At 41.6% G+C, this 25549-nt stretch overlaps 1 protein-coding gene across 1 annotated transcript in view; it reads left to right on the forward strand.

Moving 5' to 3' along the window:
* LOC137782586 (receptor tyrosine-protein kinase erbB-4-like) overlaps positions 1-25549 on the forward strand; it is a 272741-nt gene that overhangs the window by 110247 nt on the left and 136945 nt on the right. Inside the window, exon 2 of the mRNA XM_068571981.1 lies at positions 19675-19826. Coding sequence (XP_068428082.1) covers positions 19675-19826 — 152 coding nt within the window. The remainder of the gene's footprint in view (positions 1-19674; positions 19827-25549) is intronic.

Consider the following 25549-nt stretch of genomic DNA (forward strand, 5'->3'; position numbering starts at 1 on the left):
CAAGAGACTAGAACAGTGCTATAGTAGTCCATTTACCATGACATTAGACCTGTAACAAGCAGAAGCTGCCAAACCAACTCTGACACATCCAAAACTGATGCTATATGGGTACCTAAAGCATTATAGTTTGAAGCCTAGACCAAGCGTCTGTATTTGGGATTGAGAATGTGCTGTTGACATCAGCCATACATACTTTTTGGATACTTCTGAGAGCTTTTAAGAAGGATGGCAGAGGCTGTAAAAAAAAAAAAGTGCTTCGAAGGAAAGTTGCAGGTTTTAAAGTATTAGGAAGGATTGTGCTTTGCAGGTAGCTAAAGCTTCACAGTAAATGTGCATTGGTGGGGAGGTGTCATGCTCGAGTTCAGCGTGTTGCAGAGCAGCTTTATCAGGTTTCTGTGGTTCTTCATTGAGTATCATCATCAAATAGAATACCATCGTCAGATGCAGTTGCCACCTTACAGGCTTTAATGTGGGCTCAAAGCTCGCTTGTGAAGACAGGGAAGCCTTTTTGTTTGTGTCGAAAACAGAAGGAAATGCCAGACATCACCAAGTAAACACGTTTTTGATCTGAATGTTAGCTTGTAAAATATTGCTCCTGAGCCGCCTCAGCGGAGTCCGTGGCAATCTGTAAATAAGGAGACCAAAGGGGAGAAATGTCTAATCGTCCTTGAAAAGGATGTGCCACAGTTTTTTAATATCTTCTGCCCTGATGCCCAGAGGTATTGCAGCAGAATGGGAGGAGTGGGGAGGTGTGTGTGTGTGGCAGGGGTGCTGTCGGTGATGGGGCATTACTCTCGCGCCATTGACTTCATTACAGTCCCTCTCACATATCCATCCCTCAGCCTCTCTAAATGCCCTTGCCAGCTTCTAATTCACTTAATTCCTTGATTATCAATTCTGACGGCATTCGGGCAGAAAGGTCAATACTTTTCGTGGCGTGTACCTGAACTTTGGAACACTCTCTCAGACATAAAGGAGCGGCCGTCATCAAAGCAGTGCCGAAAGCAGAGAAACACGGTGAATTGCAATCATACACTACCAGTTGGTTTCATAAAAGATTTACTGTTCACACACTCGCAGGCATATTGTAAGAGAACACACACAAAAAGTATGCATCAGCAGACACAAGGACAGGGGAAAAAGAGCATGAACACTCCACAGACACAGTCATCCACTTGCTCCAAACACCCATTTTGCTCTCTCTTTCCTCTTTGCCCATCTCTTTGATGAGATCGAGGTTGCCATGCCGTGACTGTATGCGGCAGACGCACGAACAAGTGTTTCCCCCCGAGGAGATGCGATCTAAATGGGAAAGCAACATGACAGCTTTGCTCTGAACGGCCACATAATCAAACACCACACCCACAGTTACACACCACCACTTCTGTTCAGGAGGCTTTCGACTCTCCGCTCCGTGCGCGTAAGATGTGCCCGGATGTCCTTTTGTCCTCGGCAAGACCGGTTTGATTTGTACCTTCAGTTTATGTTTAGTTATTCGTCCATGTGTTGTTTTTTTTCCAGACTTTTTTTGTTGTAAGTTTGAATTCTCGGAATTTCCTCTTATTCTCAAAATTTGGAAAGAAATGTGCCAATTAAGCTCTCTGGGCATTCCGAGGTTTGTGCAAAGCATGCCTCAGTGGCATTCAAAGGCTAGCATTTCACATTATCTGATGATCAGAGCCTAAGACTCCGCTGACTGCTCTGGTGCCTAATCTACAGCCGCTTTATTGAAGCACAATGTCACAGTCTGCCGGGCTTTTCTTTTTCTTTTTTTCACTCCTGCTGTTGCGGAGGTGTGGGCTTCTCTCTCTGCATCATGTTCGAGCTCCTCTTTAGGTGGGTAGTTGAGGTGTATGTCTGATTTCTCCCATTCAATTGAAGTCCGCAAACGCGGGAGTCGGGGCCACTTTCAAGCTCAACGTATGAATGCGTACATTGTCCTTTTATTTGCAAATATTAATACGAGGGCTTTTTTTTAACGCTCTGAATGCAAGAGCACTTTCTTGTCAAAGATGTGCCCTTGTTGAACTGAGGCATCCTGCTTGTTTTCCCTCTGTTTTGATTTAAAACATGTCCATGGCTATATTTCATTCAGCAAATCCAATACTTTATAGATAATTAGAATGTGCAGTTTTAGCCAATTAAAATGTTTAGTGAAATGGGCTAAATGGTCACAGAGGCATAATCTGGGCCAGTTTGGCATGCCGCAGCACTTCAATAAAACACATTCCTTAGCTGTGTCCTGCTGGATCATCTGTGTGAGTGATATGATCCATCATAAATCTGCAAGCTGCTGTCGAGAACACAAAAGAATTTAACTTCCTCGGTGTTCAGAAAAGCTGTCACTTCGGGTGAACGCATACAGTGCTTGAGCATCTTGTTTAGTTTTGTGTACATAATGTGTGTGTGGGTGGTGAGCGTGTGAGTGAGGCAGGCCTAGAAACAGACAAATGTGCATATGTGTGTTTGAGAGAGCAAGATAGAGAGTCAGAAATTGTGTGACAGGTGGATAGTGTGTGTGTGTGTGTGTGTGTGTGTGTGTGTGTGTGTGTGTGTGTAAGTGTGCGTATGTTTATTTTTTTGCATTTGTGAATATGTATGATTGACGCAGACATGTAAGAGTAAGGGCTAACAGTCTTAGCTGACAGTCAGAGCTGATAATCCGACACACACACACACACACACACACACACACACACACACACACACACACACACACAATAGAGTGGGATCTGTTACACTACATGCAAAGCACTACCCAGCCTCTGACAGCTTGGCTGGGCTGACTTGGCGGATTCGTCCGAGCAGTTTGGCTTCACTTCTCCCTCTTGTTTCTTCTCTTCCCCCTTTTTCTTCATCAATCTCATTTAATCAGTCAATTCAACCTGAGAAGGATTCTGCCCACCTGGTCCCTGTTTTTCCATCAAGTAAAAAAAAAACAAGTCTGAGCAATAATTGAAATGAGCTGTGGTTCATCAGTTTGGGTTCATATCAAGTATTACGGAAGAATAACGAGACACAGTATATTATTTTGTTGTCACTTCATGTTACTTAAATGTGGCATTTGTGGGTATTGTAAATGGAACAATACTCGGGGCCCCATCGTACAACCTGGTGGAGAGCAGAGCAAAGTGCTGCACTGCAGTCTGCGAGTTTCAGACAGACACAGTTGTCACTTTGGTCCTAAAATGAGGTTTGGTGAGGCACATTGTTTTTCATGGTATGCAGCAGAATGCGTTTACACCGTTGACCATCAGAAACCTGGTCCAAAGTAAAAAATGCAGTATATCCCTGCTCTTTAACCCGAGAACGGTAACGTTACAAATAGTAACACCATCACTGACGTTGGGTATATTGTATTTGATATCATGTACCTGATAAAATATACTTCTCATTAAAATACAAGGCAAATTAAGTACTCTTCTTTTATTTTACCCTAAAAAACTTCTCATTAAACAGAAAACAGATATTAGAGGGGACCCTAAAGCCCTAAAAAAGGCTTACTCGGACAAAAGCAACACAATGAGAAGAGATTAATCACAATCACACATGTAAAAATCACTAGACTTAAGTGTTCTAGGGTCAAAGGGCACATTTTTAATAATGGGTTCACAATGAGCATAGACTGCTTGTTACACACAAAGAGATGGGCACCAGCACCGTCCTTCTCAGTTAAGTTGGTTATTGGTGCATTTGCTCATATGAAGTCAAATAGATTGTTTGGGATCGGACAGTAGCTTAAAAAGTGCTCCATACTGGATTATTGCCACACATTAATAATATGAATACTTCTACAATCCACTGCTCGCACAATTACAAATTCAGAGAAGAGTCCTCGCTGCAATAAACTTTCAGATTGTTCAAACTAGTGTTTCAAAGCTGCTCGCAGCACGTTACTTCACCAGCCAGATGAGGTGCGGTGCTGATGATGCACATGGGTGTGTTCTTTGCATGTGTTCCTGTTTGGGAGAAAAGTCTGTGCACTTACACCAGACATGCACACACTCCCCCTGTCCAGGTGCTATGTGCCAGGCACTTCATTACCCGAGCTCTGCAGATGGACGCCGATGGAAACAAGCTTTTTGAGCTTCATTCTTTGTGACTTGTTGTTCATTAAAATCAAATTATGTGTCAGGAAGCATAACTTGTACGTGCTGTAGTGCAGTTATTGCTCAACAAGCTCTTTGTCTTGCATCAGTGCGCGTCTGTGTTTGTTTTACACAGCTTGCCAGGCCAGTTCTGCTCATTCTGCTCATTCTGTGCACCTGACGGCTACATTTGTGACAACGTTTTCCCAAAGACACCCTCTGAACAGAACAACTGCTTCTCTGACAGGTGTTTAGGTTTTTATGATGGTGCTTCAGTTGACATCCGCAGCCTTTGCTTCACTTATTATCAATTCAAGGCGATAACGTCGCCTAATATGGGGCATAAGAAATTAAAAAATGAGATTAGTCTGATTAGTTTTCATACATTATCTAGATTGAATCCCATAATTCATTTGAATTCCACAGAAGACAATAAAAAATGTCGAAACCTTTGACGTCATTCCATTTACATATTAGGTTGATTTGAAGAGGAGCAATAAATTGGATCTTAGCCACTTTGGTTGAACACCACAGCATTGTCCTCCGACAAGCCGGGACTTGATAGGGATGCTGTCGTGTTGACTGGTCTCCACTGGAGGATGAAGGGATGGGACGAGGGATACTTCTGCAGGAACCAATGGTTTTAAGTCCTTTTTTGTCTCCTCTTGAGGTCTTTATTATTCAAATCCTGATTACGTTTGGTTCAGTTTGTGTCCCTTTGTCTTTTTAGCTTTGTGTTTGTCCTTACACATAAAGTCTGTGTCAACACTTTGGCACAGACTGACTTAGACGTAGTGTATATTATCCTAAATAACCAAAATGATAATGGGATTGTCCTTTTTAGAATAGCAGAATCAACGATTAATGGAAATGTGTAATGGAAATTTGAAAAAAGATTGTGTGTGTGTGTGTGCGCGAGTGTGTGTGTGTGTGTGTGTGTGAGAGAGAGAGACTATTTTTGAAATACCTCAGGGTTAATGAAGGATTTCGTACTGTCTTTTCCGACACTTCTCTGTGCTGACCGCCGTACTACAGTTAATTATCCAATCCATCCACAGTCAGGGGGTCATTGGTCATACACTCTCGCTGGTAACCTGTGTGTGCGTGTGCGAAGAGGAGGCAACGAGCTGGCATACAGTCAAGAGAAGCGCATTCGCCTCGGCCCAAACGCGTGCTGCTGCATTTGTCAACACACACACGTTTTTTCTAATCAGTCACTTAGGTGTTTTGACATCAACTGTTACATCTGCAGCTTAAAAAAGCATTGTATGAATGTAATTGCTTTTGATTCTCGCTACATCTCTGCCATTATTGAATTAGCCAGCACTGGCTCGCTTGAATCAATACTAATGTTATCACAGGGCCCCAGGTGAGCAAGACATAAAGAGAAAATCAGGCATGACATCTCCTCCATCATTAATAGAGTTGCCTCCTCTGCTTTTCTTCCCATCGACAACATATTGACTGCTGAGGAGGGAGAGAATTGATCTCCTCTCTCGCTCACTCACACTGAGAGGTTATTTAACATGGACAGTGAGCAAAAGGCAATCAAAGGAAATGAGCGATAGGCAAAGGATGGGAAACGGAGAGCGCGAGAGGTGCAAGGGAATTAAGTGTTCCAAAGGGAAGTAGAGTGGTCTCTAATTGGAGGCATGTGGGGGCTCTGAGGTAATCAAGGAGTAGAAAAACTGACTGCACTTCGGTTAAAACTATTAGCAGCTTCTGACACCAGCGTGGGACGAGGGCCGGCGATGCAGAAACTGGAACTGTGAACGGATTCAGTCATGTCTATTACCACCTTGCTTCACGGTGGTTCCTATTATGTTCACACTGAAAGGCATTTGCACATCAATACCTCGAGACCTGTCAATGAAAAGAACGGCAACAAAGTCGCACAATTTCACAGATTGTGTCACTTTTGCAAGTTCTCCAACAAGGCCAGAGCAGCTGTCCTTATTCATGACCACTGCGCACAGCTGGGACTATTTATTGCACGTCTAGACTGTAAAGCATCATTGGCAGTGGTATCACATTGCTTATCATCATCAAATGTGGAACGATTGGTTTAGTTTATAGGGCTTCCATCAAAACCAACTTCACAAAGTGCTTCACGGCAAAGGATGAAATGGAAAGAACATAAATTCAGGGACATGCGATAATTCCCCTGTTGTAAAATAAAAAATATATAAAATTGAGCACATGAAAGTGAACATCTGGCCCTAAGGCGGTTTTGTGACTCCACCGTAAATCATGTGGATCATGCTACCGTCATTGATCTATTGGAAACAATTAAATGACATATTGATTGTTAATCCTTAAAACAGAATGTATTTCCCACGTGAAGGCCATGAGGTTGTTTTTTAAAGTGAAATCGTGATTAAGATCTGTGTGGCACAAACTGTTCCGGCTACTGGCACCGCTGGCAATATCTCTGCCTCGCACACAGCAGTCATAGAGTCAGAACATATCGACAACCGAGAGGCCAGAGATCCATATCTGTGTATGATGAATGACGCCGAGCATTTCAAAATCAATCCGGATTTCAAACGTGTTCTAGGGTGCCACCAGCTTTATTGAGAGCCCGTTTCAACATTGATTGCACCTTGATATTCATGTCATGTCTTCAGAAAAAAAGCCCTAACAGGGAATCATTGGGTCTTGTCAGCCAGCAGGAAAGTTAGACCATCAAAGATAATTGCATGCTAATGTTCAATAAGCCTTGTAAGTCGCTGCAGATAAGTGTGGCTGCCAAACAGCCTTGCCAGGGGAAAGCACATCTAATCCCCTGGCTGTGGCCGGGGAAAATTAATACTAAGCTCCTTTTGGTCAGCCACTTCCAGTGTGGTGTAAGAAACAATTACACAACGGTCCACCAGAGCACAGTTAATGAATAGCTGAGGAGCTGCCCAGATGTACACATTATAACAAAGATGCATCTGCCCGCTTGCTGTGCAAACAATTAAAACCTGTAGGAACGGGGTGGAAGTGGGCTGTCGGTTTGAGTTCACTGGACATGGAGTTTGTGCAGAGGGACCTGGTTCATCATGTTCAGCCTTCCACTCCGCTGTGTCCTATGTTTACATGGAGGCCTGCTCCTATAAGCCAGCTCATTAAAATGTGCCACGAAATAGAGCAGGCATAACAACCCATGCATTCAAACTAGATAAATAGGCTCATCTGCTCTTTTACAGTGATGACAAAAAGATAATTATATACACAATTGATGCACTGGATTCTGGACATTTATTTCAGTTTAAAGTTGTAAACATCACAATCACATTCTAATCTGTGCGATTTTGTTCTGGGTAGTTTATTCACAGCTGGACACCTCTGTGGGCTTGAATAAAGCATGTGTGATCTTATCACTTATGAAGACACATTTTTACAAAAATGTTTGTCACAAAGTGCTTCCAAGAAAACAATATATGGAGTGATATCAACAGGATATCACAAAGCAAGGGGTACAAATAGGAAGAAACTGACAAGTACACACAAAGGCAAACGTGAAGACAATGTCTGTCTTACAATAAATAAATCGGGGAATTAAAACAAGGCAGCGTCTTAAGAATTATGTGGTTTTGACGGCAAAAGGAGACATTTAAATACATGTTTGAAACAGTGAATGCTCAAACGCACATGTGACTTTGTTAATTACTGTCAAACTTCAATTGTAAGCCGAGTGAAACGCAGAGTCCCGTCGGCTCCGTTTGTGGATCCACATTAAGATGAATAAATGCAGATCTCTGCCTCTGTCTCTCCCCTCGTACATACACCCCCCCCCCCCCACACACACACACACACACAGTATTGTATCGATGTAGCATATTCCAGACTCTTGATTCAATTTTACGAGTTGTATTGGTTCCTCTTTACACCCCCAATGGACATGCTACCATTGTTAGACGAATCCGCCACGATTCCCAATTCAGTTGTTCGGTTAATTTCACAGAAACCACGAGCACCATGGTTATAATAGTGGTAATTGGAGGTTAAAAAAAGAGGTTGATATTCCCTTCGTTTGAAGCAGTCGTAGAGTAATTTATTAATATTCCTTTAATCCATAAGAGTCCACCGATCAACTAAATCAAACTGTGCAAACTATGTTGTCCTTGCAGGCTGAATATTGTTTTCCTCCCTTTTCCTTTTTGGCACGCCAATATATTATTATCACTTTTGAGATGAAACGGAGAGATGCTGTGTTGAGTGCATTAGGAATTAAAGGCCATGCAGACTCATATATAAGTTGGTTGCGTTTAGTGATTGAAGCAAACTCCTTCCATACTCCTATGTTTTTACGGGCTGTGAGTATGGGATCAAAACTAGGAAATGAAGATTGCATATCAATTGGTGGGGCCAACATGGCTTTCTAACTTCATCTATCAAAGGAAGCCATCTTTTCCCTCTGTCTATATTCTCTCTCACCGTCCTTCCCTAGTTTTAATATGATGCATAGAAACACACTCATGAATGTGTGATCACTCACACCAAACAACTGCACTCTCCATTTTGCCTGACCACTGCAGCTCTCTGTCTGTCGCTTGGTAATGTATTGCTGAGGCTGACATTGTATAACAAGATATATTTGCTCTCTCCTCTAATAAGAACATAGATTACAAGCTACACTGAATTTACTACCTGCACACCAGCTGATTGCTTGGACTGCTGGTGTGTTAGCTTATATCTTTTTAAGCGTCAGCGCCCGGCTATTTACATTCATCCGCTAAGCCTTAAAACAAATTATAATCGATCCGTGGCGTGATGAAAAGGGTGGACCCGCTGCAAATTAAAAAGGAAGGCAGGTGACCAGGGCCGCAGAATCGCAATTGGCTCCTTTTGTGTGTTTGGTCTAATACAAAAAGTCTGAGTTTAAGTCTGACCGGAGATCCGTGTTGCATGTCCTGAGGCTCTGTATGTCACTGTGGCGGGAACAAGGTCCAGAAAACATTCAAACTACTCTTAAATACAACAACCAAGGCTGCAACACATTTTTTTTTCTGTGAATCTAACTAAGTTGCGTTAGGTTTTACAATAAATTAGCTAAATGACTAAAAACATTTTGTGTCATTCTGCATATAAAGCTTGAATGCCCTGTAGCTGCAGGTGTAGCATCTTATCTCAGTTTGTAAACGTTGTAACTCAAGGGCAAAGTAAATGTTTATCGTGTGTCGTTATCATTATGGACAAACAACTGCAACTGTTATGATATATTTTTGAAAATACAGAAATTCCAGTTCTGAAAAATGATGTTTGATATGTTATATCTATTGTTTTGTTATAATACATTAGATTTATTATATATATATATACACACACAAAGTATGCAGATTCAAAACTAATTCACACCTAGAAGGCTAGAAGGCCCACTCTTTAAAATGCTGTGCTTCAGGTTAGTCTGCCTTAAACAAGTTGGATGTCTGTGTTCTCATCGGCTTCAGCCCCGAGCGATGCCTCCAGGTAGCTGGATTTACTGAAACTCATTGCACTGAGAAGTTCAAACAGACTTTGCAGAACCCTTCGCTTTGAAATGTGAGGCAGTTTGGCGTTAGACACTGGTCTCGCTATATTCTAAATCCCCCAAAAATAAATAAACTCGAATCCTCCCACAAACCTCTTTTGTAAATCTCTTTAGAGCTTGTTTTGACAACAGAGGTACCTTGCATAGAAGCAACGAGCAACAGTAATACACCGAGACAATGAAAAGCCTCCAGCAGCGTCGTCTTTTCGTCTTGATGCCTCACACACCCAGCCTGTCTGCTCGTCAGCGTGTTCCAGCGGTTTAATGGAATACATTATCTCACGTGTTGACAGCTTCAGACATGTCTGTTGCATGTGACATGCAGTCTCCTGAATGACAAATAGTGTCACATCTGACAGGCTGAGAAAAGAAAGATATCCAGAGATGTCTGCTCATTGAATAAGACATGTATTCTAGACGAAAAATAAGTATAATTAAGAGTTGCCAGCTTTTCTTTTCTTCTTCTTCTTTATGAGGGAAACCCTTTGTTCACGCCCTAATTGCACAAGGACTCTTTCTGATTATTATTATTTTTTTTACATGTACTGGAGTATGACAACTGTGACAGAAAACCCTCAAATTACAAACTTTGTGGAAAGTTCAGATAATTTCTCCCCAATCAGTGATCATCATAATATGACATCATGAGCAGAAGGAACTAAACTAATCTCGTTGTCCTCAAACATGTTCTTTTAAAAAAAAAAAAAAACATTTGGTTGATGTCAGGGTTTATTTGCCGAGCCAGAGCTGTTTAACATCTTCAAATAACGTGAACATCATCCAGTGAGCTGATTTCTAATGTTCACACCTGGATCAACTCCTTTGACTCTTGCGAAACAACTTTTACAGCAAAGTTTATTGCTTCGACAAATCCTAGTTCTGGTTCAATCCTGTCACAATTGAATGGGTTTTGGGGAATTTGCAGTAATTTGTACCTGCACGATTTAGATTTAATTTCATTTTCCGTCTTGATGCTACACGGCCTGATGAGCGCTCTCCTGCCTGGTGAGCTCTCTGCTCCCAAAGATGTTCCTGCGAAGAAATTGACTCGCGCAGAGAAAACACATATGCTCGCAGGCACATCTACAATAAACACAGAAGCCCACACATGCATCCATTCCACCTGTGGAAAGCCCCAGGTCCGCAAGCCTGCTGAGAAGTCGTTTCCCGGGTAAGCGAGCGAGGCAATTCCGTCACAGCGAGGAGGGAAAAAAAGCTCTTTTTAATGGGGAAAAATGGGAGGCAGGGGAAGAGTTAGCAGTAGCAGCCGGGATAATTGATGGCAACTGTTTGGGTACAAGATTAAGATTCATGGGTCGGACCGCACACGGGGGCTGGAAACCGGGATGCACCGGAGTCCCGAAGAATATGAAGCAACACTTTGACCGACCTGCTGGCTTAACTGATAGCGGTGTCCCAGATGCTGTGTAAAAAAGAAAAATGATCAGAAGGGATCTCACTCACTCCAAGAATGGAGGCCAGAATGGATTCCCACACCTGAGCCTGAATTATGGAAGACCGAGGAGGGAGAAAGACAGGGATGGGGATGAGGAAGCGGTAGAAGCCCAGAGGCAAGAGAAGCAGGACTGCAGATGGAAGGTCAGTGATTCCCATCTCCAGACTGGTTAGAAAAACAAGGTGTGTGAGGAAAGTACGAGAGTTGCAGTCCCCCACTCCTCAGCCACTACCCATGAGCCTTCAGCAGTGTGCTTAACCCCACGGCTGCCCCCGTGGAGCTGTTCAGAGGCCAAAAGTAGAAGATACCGCTCCTGCTGTGAATGTGAAGTATGGAGTTGTAGAGAAAGTGCCTGAAGTTGAGACTTGTACTGGATACAGTAGGTTGTTGTAAAAAAAAGTCCACTTTTTACACAATGAATAACATGTTATGTTTTTAGTCACTTTTAAATGTATAATGTAGATGGATATCTCCCAGAGAAGACATCAATAGAATACCTATTAACTTTTACCATGAGGTGACTTTCTAACAGCAATTTGCAGGTTAACCCCCGGTAAATATCTGACCCACTGAAATGATTGGGATTAATACGACAGTGAGACTGGTTGAGAATCTAAATGAAGTTGTGCAATAAATTGGAATTAAAAAAAAAGATAAAAAATGAAGGAGATGGAAAAATATGGATTAAAACTGAAAGGAGGAGACAAAGACAGATGTTAAAGGTTGTGTATGTAATATTTTAACATTGAGTCACACAGGGCTGATGCTTTGATCCTTATGGTCAGCGTGAGTGTGCTTGTGTGTGAGTATGTTTGTGTGTGTAGTTTGACTATTTGTGTAAGTGTGTTATTTAAGGTATTTCTCTTACCTTTTATATATATCTTAGCCTTCTGTTGATAGAAGATACACAGAGGTATCGTTTAGTTCTGCTTTCCATGATTTACGTGGACTCCTGTGTGACTGTCGTAAAAAAAAAAAAAGGTGATCTGTAAATAGCTCCATTGTGTATGTGTGCATGTACTACTGATTGCCCCCTGAGGTCCAGTCAAGTTTGTCAGCATGTTGCTGGAAACTGAAAAGCACAGAGCCACCACACACACACACACACACACACACACACACACACACACACACACACACACACACACACACACACACACACACACACACACACACACACCAAGTGTTCTCTCTCTTTCACACACATACACACGAGCACACCAATTTAGGATGTGAGCTGATCATTTGACCCCATTGCTCAGCCTACACTACAATCTACACTCTCTCTTTTGCAGACTACTGGGATATGAACCACCTCAGGGGTTTACTGTTTCTACTATTAGCATATAAAGAGCATAAATGTAATTCCACCTTGTGTTACCAAGGAGCTTTTGAGACTGCAAGAGCAAAGGCAAAGCCTCTCTGGGAAAACTTAAAAAAACTGTCTGTGATTGGAGAGGCTCCGCCTGCAGCTCAAGGAAAGTCAGGTGGTTCTCCCATTTAATACAGTAAGCACACACTCAGCTTCAGATGCACATGTGAACACACACACACACACACACACACACACACACATGCATTTACTGCACAGTGCCTAGTGCAGATCACTCTTCTGTTGGGAGTTTTTGACGCAGGCGGTGACTTTACTCATTCTCTATTGTCTTCACAGTGACGTCCTGAGGTTGTAATGAACCAACCAAAAAGCCAGACTAAACGCTGAATGTATGTAGACATAACGAGGAGCACTAGATTAATGCTCCCACATTTTAAAAAAAGGTACTTTTTAGTATCTTAACTATTGAGTCCAACGATGTTTAGTAAAGATGATCCCAAGCATAATGTCCTAGTGATCCGTGGTTGGCCATTCATCTTACAACACCACCAAAGTCAGCTATGAGGTTCTCGTTGTTGGCTGTGCTGTCAGAGCTCTCTCGGGAGAGAGAAACTCCCTGGCATGATATCTACTCAAAAATACTTGGCAGTAAAAATTTCAGGAGGAGGGATTTCATGTGCATGACAAGAGGGTCAACAAATTCTCTCTGGGCAACACGGTACTCTTGTCATACAGCTGCTTTCAAAGAGGTATGATCCGCTCCATCATCAAGGAGGTTAAACTGACTCCATCATGCGCGCCACGATCAAGCTCAGGAACCACACCGAGTGTGTGGGCGTACCTTTAAAGCACTATCCAGAGTCATGATAGAAGGTCTTTCATTGGCTGCTTCAAAATGTGCTTGAGGAGACAACGATTCCTTCCTCCAAAGCATATCTCCACCCACTTCCTCGGTCACGAGGGCTGTGGAGTAAACAATGAAGGTGATTTTGGTGGTATTTAGTTTTGAAATGCTGCATCTCTTTCTCTCAGCAACTCACTTAACCACGTTTATGTTGTCCTCCACTGGTTGTAGCATAACTGGTATAATGTATGACATGTCATTGAGATATTGCACCCTTCCTCTTCTTATCGACATAACCCAACAGTTCAACTCTCTCTTCTTTCCTGGCATTTTCATTTAAATTATTCAAAATTACACAATGGGAGGAGTCTAAAGCTGAACAGAATGCATGTTGTCGGCTTCTTCTCTTCGTACTGCATTTCAACGGCCAATAACTTGCGTGAACAGCTCCTTCTATCGTCTAAATAAATCTACATGATTTCATATCGTATTGATCACACTCCACATGTTTAGGTTATAGGCTCCACTGTATCTTTAGCCTGCAGTTTGAATATTATTTGCATTTGATATTGTAAAACATATAGCAACCAATGCAGCTGTTTAAACCCTTAGTACAACAATCTCCTCATTGCAGAATAAATAGAAGTCTTCAGCTAGTACCAGATCACTTGAGTGGCAGTTCATTGATAACAGAACTTGGAAATGCTCCCATCAGCATCAATGAGTATATTGGCTGACAGTCCCCATCACTGATCACAGCACCTAATGTATATTTGGGAACCATGTAGGTTGACGTGATTTTTTACTTATGATTTAATCATGTCCTTGTTTTATAGTCCCCCAAAATGAAATTGCATCATATTGCCTCATATCAACTAGACAACCAATTGTTATATCATGGAAGCCTAGCAACCAGAGAGAAACTCAATAATCACAGATAGCCAGAGCTTTTGTATCATTCCTCGCTTTTTCTAAATGTGGTCATACAAATCTTCTCAGTTTGCTATAATCTTCCAACACAGGCAACACAAAATCAATGCTTGAAAAGCAGTGCCATCTATTGTTGCTGCAGAATTGTTGAATATTAACAGCTGTTTGCAATGGCAACTTACAAAATGGTCCTAAAAAAAGAAAGCATCAAACATCGCACTGGTTTACAGTTTAACAAAACATCCTACATAGATCCAAACTCAGCTTGTCACACCATTATCTAAGTCCTTCTACATGTTAAGTACAAAGACACATTTTATTGCAGAGGAAAACAAAAGCATTTATAAATTGTGATGGACCGAGCTGAGGAGTCACAGGTTGAGTGGATAAGAGGGGAAGACTTAACAGAACAAAACTTTAAGCAGTATCAGTAAAATTAGCCTTACATTGTTTATTTGAACATGGAGTACTTTAATATGTTCAGACTTGCATTTAAAAACACTCACATAGCTGAATACAGTCACTGAGCATTAAAAACAGGCTACAAACAGTGTTTGGAGTAAAACCTGCTAACTAAACCGTTTTCTCTAAATTTCTTTAGCCTGGTCAATAATACACTTGTGTGTTTGCTGGGTGTCTAAAAACTGAGGGTCCCAGTTGCACATGTGGACACACACACACACACACACACACACACACACACACACACACACACACACACACCCATACACCTATCCATACATGTACTGGCCAGTGTAGGGTTTTAAAAGGCGTTTCACTAGACCTACTGTCAGCAGCGCATTCAGTCAAGGAGAAGCAGCAAGAGGATTTGGGGTAATGAGGTGTATGTCAGTGTCAGCCAATCACTCCCCTGTGACTTGGATATATTTCTCTTGTCTGGAGACAAGTTTAAATCTTACAGAGAGGTGTGAGGGAATAAATGAATAGGGTACATCCTTCAAACCTCCAGGCATTGTACAGACCGGTTTCCCCACAATAAAAAATAATAAAAAAACCTCGTAACTCCCTGGACCACTGAAATAAACATACAATGTGTTATATCCAAATTTATGAAATGTACACACCAAGCTACACATTGTTACACGGCTGTTATGACTGTTTGTGTATTTATTAGCAACAGTACCATCCACACTGACCACAAAGAAGCCGAAAGACAGACATAGGAGAGACATTGGTGTTTTATCAGTGGCTTAATAACGGTTTGCATGCTTCCATTTAAAACGTCCACTCCCTCCATCTGTTCTCCCGCCTGCCACATCGGGCTTCCTCACAGACAGCGATAGTATCACTGAGCACTCGGTCACACCAAACATCAGAGAGAATGATTGAAAGTGTAAATAGCCATTTAGATTGACAAACACACGATGAAAGATAGTGTTAAAAATGTACTGTAGTTCAATACAGGGATGTTATGGAAGGTAAATACATGTTTAGACACTTTCCACAGGTTGCATATATTTACATGAGTTAATGGAATACTCTCTTCTTTGTATTCAAACAATCTTGTATTGCTATTTGTTTTCCTAGTGTTTTTAGGCGTTTTATCTACTCCGTTTGAATAGACCCCTGCTAACAAGAGCCTGCTACAGGAACGAGGGTTATTAAGGATGGTGAGACAATACAATGAGGTAAACAATACATGATCATACCCATGGGCCACTTGTTAGTCACATTTGATATATATTAGATCCATTCAATGTAATCAATCCGTTAGCAAAAGGTGCACACTCTGGCAGCTGCAAGTATTCCTCTCTGGAAAACTCCCACAAGGTTTTGGTCCTGTGTGCACCAGCGATGGCATACATGCTAATTTATGGCCGACCATATGGAGACAGCGACAGCGTTGTTGGTAGGTGACCAGAGCTCAGAGGGCAGTAAGAGGTTAGCGGTACTGGACCGTGCCGTCATCACGAACACTCATCTAGTTACTGTTTCTGATGCTTATTAAGCCGCTCAGCAGATGGACAATAATCTGGGCCATGATTACCATCAGAAGCAGTGGCTTGTAACTCATACTTAGCCAGAAAAGCTCATCTGGGGGACGTTTACGGGACAAAGGACAGCTCTGACCTCAGATGTGGCCCTTTTTTATTTTCTGTGACAGAAAATGTAGTAATTTTTGTCCAGCGAGAGGCAGTGTTTGAGTGCTACTTCGACAAGGTCCCCCTGTTTATTCGAGGCACGTTAGCCAAGCTCAGCTATTGACAGTGTTTACTTATGGAAGTGACATTTGCAACTTTATTTAATTCAGTCAGTTACTGGCTATTGGGATGACCTTTTGCCGGCTTCCCTGGCAGGAGTCTATAAACCTCTGAGACTCGCCAGCTTTATAGGCATTCAATAATCGCACAAGGCACTATTGATGAAGCTGTTGTGTGCACTACCTATGAAATGACTTGGGCAAGGAGCAGGAACCACAGCAGTGCAGTGCCAACCTAATCCTGATGAGGATATTTATAAGAAGAAAAAAAAATGGATGGAAATGTGGCTCCAGGGCTTTGCAGTTTCTGCAAAAAAACAACAAAACTTAAGTTTTGGGTTTATGTAGAGAGCTTTACTATTTGACTTCCCTCTATATCTGACTTTGACACTGCGATTGTTTCAGAGACCGTGATAGATTCATTCAGGTCCGGTGGTTGTCTGTTGGAGACACATGGGGGCTGCATGGAAGCCATTTAAAACCAGCTACCAAACCATCTCCGAAAGTTTCATGAATGACTTGTGAGAGAAAGATAAATGGATATTTAATGGAGATAAGTCTGACTCCTGTCATATATATATATATATATATATATATATATATATATATATATATATATATATATATATATATATATATATATATATGATATTTGGTGCCCACGTGGTTAATGCAATTTTGCCCCGTCTATATTCCAGTATGTTTGTTATAATTTATGAAGTAATGAGGGGGTAAACCAGCTTGCTCGCTGCTGCTGTCAAAGCATTGCATGGATAAACTAAATTGTCTTCTCGACCATATGAATTGATCCAGATATAAAATTCCAACCCATCGACTCATAATCTTCTCATTAATTACATGTATTGGAAAATCCTGAATTATTATGATTCATTGGTTTAATCCATCATTTTTGAGATGAAATTAACTGCAAACATATTGAATCAATTTACTCAGACTGGCAAATATACCATACGTATATTTATATGGAATAGAGGGAATGAACCTCATTGGCATTCTCTGCTTTAAGTGTGCCCGGGAGGGAAATCCATCAAACAGATAAGATGGATTCTCTTTTATTGAGCAGCCGTAAGTTTTTAAACAATGTGAAGATTCATCTGTTCTTGAAGTCTATTCCCGCATCATAGGCAGTATGTTAAACAGTCGACAACTCTGTCTTATAGCATGTCCTCCTGGGTAGGCCGGCTGCACCAATATAAAGGGCAGAGGCTGTGTTTTCTACAACCTTTACTGTGATGTACAGGCTTAGATGTTACATATTGAGCATGAAGACAAATCGATTTTTATCATGCAGTGAGAGAGTGGTAATACATCCTGAGGTTTAATATTTACGGCCGACTCATGTTCATGCAGACATATCATCAGAATGAACACCTATAGCTCTGCAACAGTTCACACTTCCTATGAGCGACAAACTGCACAGATGGTTTTGTTGTGGTTCACTTGGCAGTCAGTGTCTTTTTAGGGCTCATGCAGAGCTCGAGGATTTCATAGTGTTTCATTAGAAATCACTAATGGAGAGAAGATGAACAAAGCATTTAGACGTCAGATCCAGGTTTTCAAAGTCACCGGGCTTACTGAATGCATACTTGAGGAAGCATATTGGTATAAAATAGTAAATTTCGCCAGACGCCACATGCCACAATGTCCCATTCCTCTGATCTCGGTACCCTGCCCCACGGGTGCAATAACAGTTTATTACACCCATCCTCACTTTATGACCCCCACCTCACCCTCCACCCTTTCCCCCTCAAGCCTACGCTAACTGTTATTGAAAACACCCAGGTCTGTCATATATCATTCCTTAGTAGCACGTTATGCTATGTGCAACCTGGCTAATCACCACCATGTAGTACGGTCATTGTCCAGTTCACAATGGACTAGTTCATCTTATCTTATATCTACTTAGATGTGGAAGTGTTTGAACACAATGTCATTTATCATTATAGCTTGTATGGCCTTGAGGCTAAATCCTCTTCTCCCCATACGTGTTTGTGGTGTGTTGATGGGGAGTAAATAGGAAATTTAATTGAAAGACTTTGCCGTAGACTGCCTGTGTGGAGATAAAGGGTAAATGAGCTTAGTTTAGTTTATTGCTCGCCAAGAGGGTAAAGTGCAAAGACTCAGGTTGAATTGAGGAGGTATATGTTATAAAAAAGGAAAGCAAAGGGTAGTATATATTACAGAGTGTGTAAAGGATCTTGGATTAAAATGCAATGCGTCAGTAAAGATCTTTCAGGGCGGAGGTGTTCAGAGAGAGAGAGAGGCAACCGCTCATGGGTGACAGTGTGACAAGACTCAGGGAAGGACCTGCCACCTCTCCGTCACACCGATGGCTCCTCTGTCATCGAGAGGGTGCAGGCGGAAGAAACCACACCGCCGTGGCAATGCAAATGAAACTAGATCATTATGCTTGGAAATAACAAGTGTCAGTGTTTGTATCTTAAAGTTGGCTGCAATTCAGCAGCTTTACAAAATATGCTTGGATTAAAGGAGTCAGGGCACGTAATGCTGTCAACGTGGCTTGTTTTAAGTCCAGAAGGACACTTTCAATGAGGGCTTCTAAACTCGATAAGCAACAGCTGCAAACGTTCCAAAGGGTTATTGGTGGATTGTTGGTTTGGTGTTTACACAAAGCTGTCTTTTTCTTACACAGATGTATAGATTTATGTGCTTTTTCCCCCCCTTAATCTGAGTCTCTACATACATACATACATACATATGTATGTGCCTCCTCATGCTAGACTTGGCAGCAACAGCTGATTGAACAGATTGCGTCATCATGAGGTTTGGGGTGTATGTTTCATAAATGGGTCTGTTTAATTACTTGTGAAATGAGCAGCACAGCTAGTAGCTGAAGAGTTTCCATGTGCCCCAATGGGTGATTTGAGGTGTGGTTAGGGTGCCGTGAGGTCCAGTGACTTCCTGGTCTTACATGACCAGGCCAGCTGAGCAGGCGCTGAAGCTCACTGTCCATGGGCTCATGTTCACACTCCATTGTCTCTGATGATTATTGCACCACAAGTCTGGCCCATAAAAACATAAACCATCTTTTTGAGTATATTAAATCCCTTCAGTTGCTCTTGTTAGTAGTCTTTAAAGACTACATTCATTTTATAAGAACATCATATCAAGGTGTCCAGTTCAAGCTTTTTCCCCGGTGAATACTAAAAAATAAAGTCTGACCCTGTGTGGGTGTTTTTAAAAAAAATAAAAACCTGTTGTACTAACACTCTTATTAACATCCCTCTTATCCCTCTATTCCCCAGTATGTGCTGGTACAGAGAACAAGCTGAGCACCCTGTCGGACCTTGAGCAGCAGTACCGCACCTTGAGGAAATACTACGAGAACTGTGAAGTCGTAATGGGCAACCTTGAGATCACAAGCATCGACCGCAGTCGGGACCTCACCTTCCTCAGAGTGAGTAGAAAAAATAAATATTTGGAAATTGAACTTGTACATACATGCCCAACACTCTTCACTTGCAGCTCCCCAGGGATTATTAAATGCGCTTGATTCATTTGAGAAACCCGACCCAGATACAACTGTCAGGCTGATGATTAGATGGGATACAGCCGCAAAGATGCAAAGTTATCCCTCCTGTCTTGGTGTGATTTCAGGAGACAATGTATTTCTATTTGGATTGATCATATTATTAGGGTACTCTAAATAGAATTGAAATCATATGTATTGCCTCCACACAGCTCTCAACATGGGGACAGTGGCTAGCAGCTACTAGTGTTAACAGCAACAAAGCAAACAACTGAAACAGTGCTAACAGAAGCTAATAGAGTTTACCTGAGAGTTGGGTTCTACGCTCCTACAATGACTCCATGGTTTAGTACAACATTGTCAGTGGGAACCTCTCTATGAGCACAGAGCAGCAGCAAGGCCGGACTGAGACAACACAGGGACTTGCATATACCAAAGTGCATGTGCACTGTAAGGCCTGGCTAACAATACAAGACACAGAGAAACTCAGATTACAACACACTGAGAACCATCCAAACATCGACTTTGTGCATCGCTCATACAAGTAGTTGTCTGAATCTGAGTAAAAAGTTCAGAATTTGAACTTTTCACTCATTCTCTTTTCATGTGACCTTGTTGCAGAGAGAATGACCTGTGCTTGGATCCTTTTCAACCAACCAGCATTCAGATTAGTGTCCACATTGCCAATGATAAGAAGTGGGGAATTTTGCTTTAATCGTGCGTAATCAGACTTCCTTCCTCCTCAGAGTGTCTAACTGATTATACGCTCATACTATTGTGATCTGAGGCATAGAATAATCAAAAGCCCAAAACCTTGATCTGCCTAATCTCCTTTTTGATTAAACGTGATTCACAGACAGAGAAGAAAATGTGCTGTTGCACTGAACATGAATTCCCACTTTTCAGAAAATGTTCTTATATTTAAGACTAATTTTTGGCATCATCTTATTCCTGAACTGAGCATGTGAGACAACCGATTCACACTGTAAAATAGAGGTTCAGGTGTGACATGTGAGCAGTATGTAGGCAGCATTGTGATGTCGACAATGAATGAAAGGCTTTAAGGAAGTTGAGGTGGATTTGGCGGCATAAATACTTACTTCCATTTTGGTTTGATGGCCACACACATGGATTTACAAAGAGGCTGAGCAGGTATAGTGTGGTATTGAGAGTTACTGTCGTGAAATCCGCAGGAAAGAGAAATAAAAACTGCCTGTTTCTTTGGTGAAGTCAGCTACTATTGTTGGCCTTTGTTGGCCTTCCGCTTCTCAGGAACATCACCCCTAGACCATTCTGCCTGCACTCAGTTCAGTTAACGCCATCCAACTCCAATTGATTCCAGTCTGTCTGGGGGGCTGGGGAGCTCCCCTGGTGTTCCTGTAAAGTGCTGACTGCATTCATTGGCTGGTATTGCTGTGTGAATGAACTGAGCTACAGAGGCTTGCTGAGTCCCACAATAAGGCATGCTCTGGTTTTTCATATTGTGTGCCTTACAGCCATAATTTGAAGTTAATATGGCGAAATTGTTTGTTTACATCAGGTAAAAGTAATTGGGTCGCTTGTGTATTCGTATGGACTAAAACAATCAAGATTGATCAAAGTAGCACATCAGGACAGAGTCCTTAAATGTTCAGCAATATGTGCAGAGCAATACTGACAACACCCCCTACGATGCAAAACAAAACCGAGATAATATTGAGAAAGAGACCGCAATGGATGCTAAGTGCTACCATTAGACCCCTGCAGAGGTAATAGGCCCCACTGACTAAGATGAAAAAGATGGTAGGGGGAGTGTGTGTGTGTGTGTGTGTGTGTGTGTGTGATTGTTGTTTTAAGCACATGAAACCACCAATTGTTAAAACAACATTCACACACCCACTTTGACCATTGTCTTATCAGTGCAAGTTAATATTACATAAAGGCAAGACATTGCACGTTGAGGTTAAAGGTGCTTTTGACTACTTTCCCTCTTTACCTGCCTACTTCTATATTACACCAGCACTCATTTACAAAACGACTCCCTGTGGCGCTCACTTGCCAGGTTCCCTCCACCTTTCCGCGGTTGCCAATTAACATGGGTTAATTGAAGATGCTAATTAGGAACACAGGGTGCCAGACAGCAAGGGAGCAAGAGGGCAGGGTGCAGTGTGTATTTTTAGGGAATATTATTATTATGATAAAACACATTAATAACATGGTTCCCCAGGGAGGGAAAAGCTTCACCTTGAGGTAGAGAAGGAGTGAAGAGAAAACTATTGTGCAGCAGCGTGCCATACCACCTGTCTCTGGAAGGTGATTGAAACTGATGCCTGTGCATTGGCTCTTTCTTTTCTAGATAGCCAAGAGATTGATGGCTGCCTCCCAAAGCCCCTCAAACAGCTTTAGCAGTAAATAGAGTCCATCTTCCAAACTGCCTCTACGACAGATGAATCAACGCTCGCACTGTGATTAATAACGCAATGCATTTCAGCGCAGATACGCTCCCCCTCCACTCTCACATATGCACATTCAAACCAATAGCACGACAGTGAGTTTTAACCACACACAGTCAAGGTTTAATTCACTCCAAAATCCATATTGTCATTATTTTTGAATCCTTCTCTCGTATCAGGAGCAGAACATACATTTGCATTCTGAATGTATACACGGTAATAAATTGAAATGACAAGTTGGGCCCTGCTCAACATGTTAGTGTAATATTTTCATTTTGTGAATGGGACACAGAGGAGAGCAAACACACACTTTGGAATCTCTTTGTTTCCCCCATGTCACTTCCTCGTGTGTGCTCAGAAACTGATCTGTGTACATGAAATATTAATTTTTCCCTCTCCGAACGTCCCAGTTGAAACCCACAGTCGGATTGGATTGTTTGTCTTGCCATTGCAACCATTAGTAAACATGTAATTCCCCTCCAATATTAGTGCAGTGATCAGATTGCTTAGCAGCGCAGCAGCAATTCACTGACTCCCCGCTTCTGTCCCAGTAGCTGCTTATAAATTATGGAATTGTCATTTCCAAATGGAAACATTTAATATTTCCAATAGGCCTTGTGTTCTTTTTGAGAGAAAAGGGTAGGGAAAATTTAAATGAAGCTCGGGATCTGGACAACAAAGGTTGCATATTCAGATGTTATGTTACAGATGCACATTATAGATAAGTATATCTCCTTCATAACCGCCTACATTCATTTTCATTTGTATTGTTCTTCCCTGCAACACATTAATCACTTTATTTATTTCTCATCATTTGTTTGAATTTGCAAAAAGATTGTATATTCTGTCACAATTTTTGAATATTTTTCAATATAAAGCAGACCAATACAACACAAATGCAAACTAAGGTATTGTTCTTAAAATGTACGATTGGAATGAGGCTGCATGATAACATTAAGCTCTGCATCTTTCTCTTTTTAGTGTGTGACAGCTTATGCCCTAACACATGTTCTAAAGGAGGCTTCTCGACGATGATGGTCATTGTGGCCTTCTAGGACACTTGTGTGAATAGTTCTCTTGACCCTACATCATCATCAGCTGCCACAGTGATGTTTACACGATGGACAACGCTGCGCACAGCAGCGAGCAGTAATATCAGAGATTAAAATGGGTGTATAGAGATTAAAGATGTCCGGGTGCTTCAATTAGGGAGTTTTACAAGGTCAGAAGTTTATCTAAATGCCAATAAATCTGCAAAATCTGACTTTGTTTCATTGAACAAAACAAAAGGGCTTAAAGGGAAATTAAGGCTGCAAAAGTAACCTCCGTGTTCTTTGGGTCCCAGTTGTCTTGACTTCCGGTTAATAGGGATGGGTGGGTGAAGCAAATTAAAAACTATTTTGCAACATAGGAAAGCTAGAGTGCAGTAGGTCCAATTAGAGCTGTTTTTCTATCCTGGAATAAAGAATCAGAGGCCATATTCACATGTTGTGTACCCGTGCACAAACACAGAACGCACTTGCTAGCGCCCTCGCAGATATTATGAAACAGGGTTGTAACAAGTTCATCAGCGTTTGCAAGCTGAAGGTTATGCAAAGGAGGACATTTTGATGCAAAAAGTCTCCTCCCTCCAGACTCTGGATTTATAAAAAATAATGTTTTTTTTGTTGAGCCCTGAAACTGCAAGAAGTAACAACAGCAGTCTATAAATACTGCTTAGCTGCGTGTAGAGCTCTATATTTTGTGTCTGTACATATCAGAGCCATAAATCAATGACCAATTGTCAGTCAATCTTTCTACCTTGACCAGATTTATCTTGATACACTTTACCTATAAAACTGTAAGCTCAACTCACAATATTGACTGCTGGTTTCTACTTTGTGTCTGAGCCATTATGCAGCCTTCAGGGGCCTGTCAGAAATCTGTGTTACAGTTTATACGTGCAAGAATAATACAAGTTATGGTATGTGTACAGATTGTAAAGCTCTCTGAGGCAAATTTGTTATTTTGGGCGATACAAAATGAACTGAATTTAATTGAATCGTCATCAGAGAGATGGATTATACAGGGTTGGACACAATAAAAGTAACAGCAATACACATACAAATACAATACTTGGTGCTCAGTTATATATTTTTCATAATGTTGGCTTTTAACAGTTCGGTCATGTACTGATTGAAATGTAAGAGGGATTGTGGGAGGGATTTTCACACTATTGATTACTATTATTTATATATTATAGTCCTATTGATGTGCATACGTATATGAAATGTTATTTAAAGTTTTAAAAAAGGAAATACATTACTGTGACTCGTGCCATCTATTCAATCAGCCATTGATGGGTCATTCATGTGCGGCTTTCTGTAGGCCAAACGCAACATTCTGAAATCGCTTTGCCCTGCTTCACAAACTATTTCCCACGACATTCAAAGGCATCTTTTATTCCTGCACTCCATCCTTGTCTTCTGACATCTTTCTTCATACTTCTTCTTGACTGGCATATTTGTCCCTCAGGCACCATTGGTGCCCTCCCCAGCTTCCTAATTGTTGATGCACTGTTAGATGAGTGCAGATTACGTTGGCCCCTTGCTCCTCAGCAAACTCCTTCAATATTAATGAAGACTGATGAAGTGCTAGGGAGCCCCTGTCTTTCAGCCCCGGCCTAGATTGGATTGACAATTGCAATTAGCGTCCCCTCAAGTTCATTTCCATCACTTTAATTTGACACGAGGAAGGGCAGTGTGAGGTGGGAAGGGAGACCGTTGGGAGAAATAAATCCTGAAGAGAAAGGTTGGAGAGGGAAGATGGGGTGAAAGACGTTGACCAGGAACTAGTTTAAAAGCCACAAAGACAGCAAAAAAGAGGAGCACCCTTTAGCAGACAGGAAATCCCTGGAGTAAGGAGTCCCTTGAAATTGTTCCGCCACCGATATCGGCAGCGATTTTCTGCAGCTTACTATTTACATTTCTTCCATATTCCTTTTTCTTTTTGCCATGTGCAGTGACAGCCACAGGGAAGTCTGTACTAGAGCTAAATCCACCATAAGACCTAGAAGTCAGATTGTGATCTCCACTGTTTGGAGTCCACTGCTACCTATGAATCTCAGGGTATGTTTTCAGTATGTGCCTAATATCAATATTCCAGTGTCTTCTTCTCCCACCTGCAACAGTCCCCAAATGGATTGCTTGTCAGTGCGTACGAGAAAAAAAAAAGAGCGTG

This window comes from Clinocottus analis, unplaced genomic scaffold (assembly GCF_023055335.1).
Source record: "Clinocottus analis isolate CAN_PGR_092001 unplaced genomic scaffold, fCliAna1.0.p SCAF_12, whole genome shotgun sequence".
Taxonomy (NCBI): Eukaryota; Metazoa; Chordata; class Actinopteri; order Perciformes; family Cottidae; genus Clinocottus; species Clinocottus analis.